The 6477-nt window shown below is 38.9% G+C and overlaps 1 protein-coding gene across 1 annotated transcript; it reads left to right on the forward strand.

Annotated features, from left to right (window-relative positions):
- Nucleotides 1–5949: 5949 nt before the first annotated feature.
- LOC112769771 (uncharacterized) lies at nucleotides 5950–6477 on the forward strand. Its single transcript, XM_025814239.1, has one exon. It carries the CDS (start codon nucleotides 5950–5952, stop codon nucleotides 6475–6477), a length of 528 nt encoding a protein of 175 aa, XP_025670024.1.

Genomic DNA, 6477 nt, shown 5'->3' on the forward strand with positions numbered 1-6477 from the left:
AATGTTGCATCTTTTCTTGAATTATTTTGGTGCTTAGTGACTTGTTTTACACTGTGGGATGATATTAATTATCTGCCAATGCCAATCTTTTATGATACTTGTACTCCATTTGCATTGACATAAACTTATATTGATACTTTCATTACCCACACTCCTCCCCTTTGTTGCAAAATTTGCACCACTGGTATGCCATGTACTTCTATTGTTTTCTCACTTGCATGTTGTAGCTACCATGTAATTGAGACCCTCATTATTTGGCATTAACCCACCCAGACTTTATTTATCTTTATTTTTGGGTTACTTTTTCTTCTTTTTCCTCTTCTTTCAGCCTGGCCACCGAGAAAGGAAAAAGGGAGAAACTTCTATATGGGGCAACAAACAAGTCCATCTGCACATTCTTTAGAGAAAGAGCAGCAGTTATAGCTCGCAACCCGTCCACTTGCACATATTAGCATGCACCGAGGACGGTGCAATCTTTAAGTGTGGGGAGGTCGATACCGACTTCCAGGGGTTAGTTACCTTCTTTTCAACACCAATATTCTATTTTCTTTGTTTGTTCATTGTTGCATTTGCATATTTGATTGCATGTTTGTTTGATTTTATGCATTTAGTTACTACTTAGTTGAAGTAATATTTTCTTTTTCAAGAAACTTTTATAGTATTTCACTAATTTAAATTGAAAATTTTATTGTTAAATTTGTTTGAAGTTGTATTTGGAACATAGTTTAAAAAGCTAAGAACACACAACCCGTAAGATTTTGAGCCTAATTACATGGTTACACTATTTAAACCATGAATTTTATTCTTGTGTGTTTTCTTCCCTATGATTGCAATCTTTGCTTTGTTCCATTCTATATGTCCATTATTTAGTGTATTTATATGCTTGCATATGATTGAGGCCATTACTTGTTATTAGCTCACTTATCTTAAATAGCCTACCCTTTCAATCACCTTTGTTTACCACCTTGAGACTTTTAATCCCTTTCTGTTCTATATTTTACCACATCACTAGCCTTAAGCGGAAAAACAAATTAATTACCCGAAATTGAATCTTTGGTTAGCTTAAAGATAGTGTGTTAACTAAGTGTGGGGAAACTGTGAGAACTTGGGTTGATAAAAATGTATAGTGTTTCATTGACAAAATATTAGGAATTTGGGTACCTACTCATGTGAGACTAGAAAAATTAAAAATCCATGTGCATTGATAAGTTGTGTTTATTTTTCTATTTAAAAAAATAAAAAAAAAGAAGCTTTAATAATACACAATTTTAGGATTAGATGTAGTTTTAGAGAGAGAGGTTCTCTCCTCTCTCTTAGGATTAGATTTAGGATTTCTATTATGTTTAAGCTATGATCTCTTCAATCACAGGTTCAATGTTCCTTTAATTTATTTTCTACTTTTATTTATTTCATTACTTTGATTGGTATTTATCTTTCTGAATTGGCTTATGAATTTTTCCATGTTAGGATTTTTTTAATTAATATAAATTGAGGTATTTTCAGATTTAATTTTACTTTATTTTATTTATGAATGCTTTTAATTTAATTTAAGATATTTTTCCCTTTTGGCTTTGGTTAAGTAATTAGCAACACTTGAGTTATCAAACTCAGCTGTTGATTGAAATTGGAATTCTTTGCTGGTTAATTTGTACTCCAATAATTCTAGTCTTTCCATAGAAATTGACTAGGACTTGAGGATCAAATTAATTAGTCCACGTAACCCTCCTTTGTTTAGCAAGGGTTAATTAAAGTGGGAGCAGAATCCAATGCTCATCACACCTGATAAGGATAACTAGGATATGACTCCAATTTCTTATAACTTGCCAAGAGATTTTATTATTATTAATTTATTTTTCTTGTCACTTAAATTACTTGTTCCTTATTTTAAAAAACCCAAAAACATATCTTTTTACATAACCAATAATAAATCATACCTCCCTGCAATTCCTTGAGAAGACGATCCGAGGTTTAAATACTTCGGTTATAAATTTTATTGGGTTTTGTTACTTGTGACAACCAAACTTTTGTACGAAAGGATTCTCTGCTGGTTTAGAAGCTATACTCACAACGCGATTATTTTCTTATAAAATTTCTACATTAGCAGGAATCAGTTCGTCACACTACACTGATGAATGTCCACAACTCCAAGAGGACAACACCTTGGCGGCCACCAATACTTATTACAACCGTTCGAATCAAGGGTACTATCAACAAGGCGGTAACTACAATCAAGGTGGTAATTATAATCAAAGTTGGCAAGACAACCCCAACCAAGGATGGAGAGGTAACCACAACCAAGGTGGTAGAGACAATGGTGGAAATCAAAGGTGGAATAATAACTACCAAGAAAACCGGTATCAACAAAAACCTCCGTACCAACAGCAAAGCCAAGGCCAAAGACACCAACCACCTCACCAAAGGCAAGCCCAAGCACCTCAAGTCAACCAACCACAAGTCCCAAAAATTAACTACCCTCCTTCTTCCTCCAACCAAGATGAAACACTCTGTTCTATTCTTCAAGGACAAAAAGAGCTTCAAACTTCACTTACCTCTAGCCTCACCGGTCTTACATCCACTCTACAAGCTCTTATATCCCGGATGGAACCACCCTCTACCTCCAATACTCAACCTTCAAGCTCTAGTGCACTCCCCTCTCAACCTTTACCCAACCCCAAGAGTGGAATCAATGCCATCACTTTGAGGTCTGGCACTACATTGCAAGAGAGGAGTCCCGAGGAGCCAAGCTCAAGAGAAGATGTTCAAGATGAAGAAATTGTTGAGGTAGAAGATGTTGAAGACGAGGATGAGGTACAAGAGGCAGTTGAAGAAGAAGTGGCTCAACCAAGGGATGGAGTATCTAAGGAAGACAATATTTTGAAAGAAGCCATTTCCATTCCTTTTTCACACCTTGCTAGGAGGACTAAAAAGCAAGTGGAGCTAGATCACAAGATGGTGGATATCTTCAAAAAGGTTGAGGTAACTATTTCACTTTTTTATTCTATTCACCAGGTTCCTAAGCATGCTAAGTTTCTAAAGAATTTATGCATGAATAAGGAGAAGATTCATGATTTAGAAACCATTCCTTTGGGTAGCTCAATTTCTGCTCTGATGGGTGCGGGTGCTATACCGGAGAAATATGGTGATCCCGGTCTGTGTATGGTTACATGCACTATAGGTTGGGTACAGTTTATGGATTGCATGTGTGACTTAGGTGCGTGTGTTAGTATTATGCCATTATCTGTTTATGATGCTTTGAAGCTTCCACCGTTGAGAAGGTCGGCAGCCCGATTTGTTTTGGCAGATAAGAGCATAATCTCAGTGGTTGGCATTGCGGAAGACGTCTTGGTGAGCATTAAGGGGTTGACCTTTCCTATTGATTTCTACATTCTTGAGATGCCCCCTAATGACTCAGGAAGACCATCATCTATCTTGCTTGGAAGGCCGTTCTTGAAGACTTCTCAGTTTAAATTGGATGCCTTCTCGGGTACCTATTCCTTTGAGATTGATGGAAGAGCAGTAAGTTTCAACCTTGATGAAGCTATGAAGCACCCACTGGAAGACCACTCCATCTTCCAGTATGATATTATTGATGAGACTGTGGCTGAAGTTCACCAAGAGACAGTTGATGAAAAGAACATGGTTCAAGGTGCAAGTGTGGGGAAGCCCCCTGAGCATACTGAAGACACCTTGCCACCTCCAGTGGTTTCAGATGATCAAGTGCCAAGCCATGAGCTGAACATGGAGTTGAAGCCCCTTCCACCTCCCCTCAAGTATGCTTATATTGAAGACAATCAAAATCTCCCGGTGATTATTGCAAAGGAGCTTACTTCCCAACAAGAGGAGTGTCTGCTTAATGTACTAAGAAGGAACAAGAAAGCTATTGGGTGGAGTTTGGCTAACATAGTAGGTATAAGCCCTCAAGTCTGTGAGCACCGAATTTTTCTAGAGGAGGGAGCCAAGCCTATTCGTCAACCTCAAAGACAGTTGAATCCCACAATTCTAGAAGTTGTGAAGAAGGAAGTGACCTGACTGCTTGAAGCTGACATTATCTATCCAATCTCAGATAGTGAGAGGGTTAGTCCAGTGCAAGCGGTTCCGAAGAAGTCCGACGTTACAATAGTGAAGAATGAGCATGGGGAACTCATGACTACAAGGGTGCAGAATTTTTGGAGAGTGTGCATTGACTACAGGCGCCTGAACTTGGCCACTCACAAGGATCACTATCCACTACCTTTCATCGATCAAATGCTTGATCGCCTGTCAGGTAAATCATACTATTGCTTTCTAGACGGTTATACTAGTTATTTTCAGATCCATATTGCTCCAGAAGATCAGGAGAAAACAACTTTTACATGCCCCTTTGGAACGTATGCTTATAAGAGAATGCCTTTTGGTTTATGTAATGCACCGGCTACGTTTCAAAGGTGCATGATGAGTATCTTCTCAGATCTTCTTAAGCATTGTATGTAAGTGTTTATGGATGACTTTAGTGTCTATGGTGATTCTTTCAATCTTTCCTTGGATAATCTTGCTAGAGTATTAGAAAGATGTGCTAGTTCAAACCTTGTGCTTAATTTTGAAAAATGTCATTTTATGGTAAAGCAAGGTATTGTTCTAGGCCATGTTGTTTCTAATACTGGTATATCTGTTGACCCTGCAAAGGTTGATGTTATTTTTGGTTTACCTTACCCCTCCTCTGTGAGGGAAGTTCGTTCTTTTCTTGGTCATGCAGGTTTCGCGTTTTAGTAAGGACTTCAGTAAGGATGCCCTACCCCTTTCCCGTTTGCTGCAGAAAGACGTAGAGTTTGACTTGAGTGAAGACTACATGGAAGCATTTGATAAGCTGAAGATTGCCTTGACCCAAGCTCCTATTGTGAGAGGGCCTGACTGGAGTAGGCCATTCGAGATCATGTGCGACGCATCTAACTATGCGGTAGGAGCGGCGCTGGCTCAGCGCGAAGGTAAGGATCCTTATATTATTACTTATGCTTCTAAAACTTTAGATGGTGCCTAGTCTTATTATACTACCACTGAAAAGGAACTGTTAGCCATTGTTTTTGCTTTGGATAAATTCCGGGCTCATTTACCTGGAACCAAAGTAGTAGTATATTCAGACCATGCGGCTTTGAAATACTTGTTAGCTAAGAAAGAGTCTAAACCAAGGTTAATCCGTTGGATATTGTTATTGCAAGGGTTTGATTTAAAGATCAAAGATAGGAGTGGTTCCCAAAATTTGGTGGCGGATCACTTGAGTCGCCTAGAACATATTAAAAGTGACTGCACTCCTATCAATGATGCATTTCCACTTGATAGCTTGCAAGCAATATCTGAGGTGGTTCCTTGATATGCACCCATAGCTAATTATTTGGTTAGTCGTACCTTTCCTCCTAATTTTTCTAAGCATTTAAAGGACAAGCTTAAAAGCGAGTCCAAGTATTACATATGGGATGACCCATATTTGTGGAGAAGTGGTGCTAACCAAATAATTAGAAGGTGTGTTCCACAATCCGAAATCCAGTCAATTTTGGAGGCTTGCCACTCTTCTGAGAGCGGTGGACACTTTGGTCCTCAGAGAACTGCAAGAAAATTTTGGACTGCAGATTTTGGTGGCCCACACTTTTTAAGGATGCTACTATTTTCTGTGACTCTTGCCACCAATGCCAGAGGTTTGGAAACATATAAAAGGGATGAGATTCCCAATAACTTATGTTGTTTTGTGAAATTTTTGATGTTTGGGGTATTGATTTCATGGGTCCATTTTCAAACTCGAATGGTTTCTTATACATTTTGTTAACTGTTGATTATGTTTCTAAATGGGTGGAAGCAATTTCTACCCGTACTGATGATGCTAACGTGGTTGTTTCTTTTGTTAGGAATAATATTATTTGTTACTTTGGATCACCACGAGCAATCGTGAGTGATCAAGGCTCTCATTTTTGTAACAGAAGAATGACAGGTTTGTTGAAGAAGCATGGCATCAGTTACAAGGTGGCGATGACTTACCATCCCCAAACAAATGGCCAAGCCGAGGTGTCTAATAGAGAGATCAAGCACATACTCAAGAAGATTGTTAAACCTCATAGAAAGCACTGGAGTTCAAGGTTTAGAGATGCGCTATGGGCTTATCGGACAGCTTACAAGACACCCATCGGCATGAGTCCATTCTGCCTAGTCTACAGAAAGGTTTGTCACCTTCTGGTGGAGGTGGAACACAAATCTTATTGGGCTGTGAAGGAATGCAACTCAGGATTGGGAGGAGTTGGAATTGAAAGGAAATTGCAACTAGAGGAATTGGAGGGCCTTCGACTAGAAGCATATGAAAACTCAAGGCTCTACAAAGAAAAGGTGAAGGCGGTACATGACAAGCACATTAAGAGAAGAGAGTTTAAAGTTGGGGATCAAGTCCTTCTCTACAACTCAAGGTTGAGGTTAATGCCGGGCAAACTGAGGTCAAGGTGGGATGGACCTACATGGTAG

The sequence above is a fragment of the Arachis hypogaea genome, chromosome 18 (genome assembly GCF_003086295.3).
Source record: "Arachis hypogaea cultivar Tifrunner chromosome 18, arahy.Tifrunner.gnm2.J5K5, whole genome shotgun sequence".
Taxonomy (NCBI): domain Eukaryota; kingdom Viridiplantae; phylum Streptophyta; class Magnoliopsida; order Fabales; family Fabaceae; genus Arachis; species Arachis hypogaea.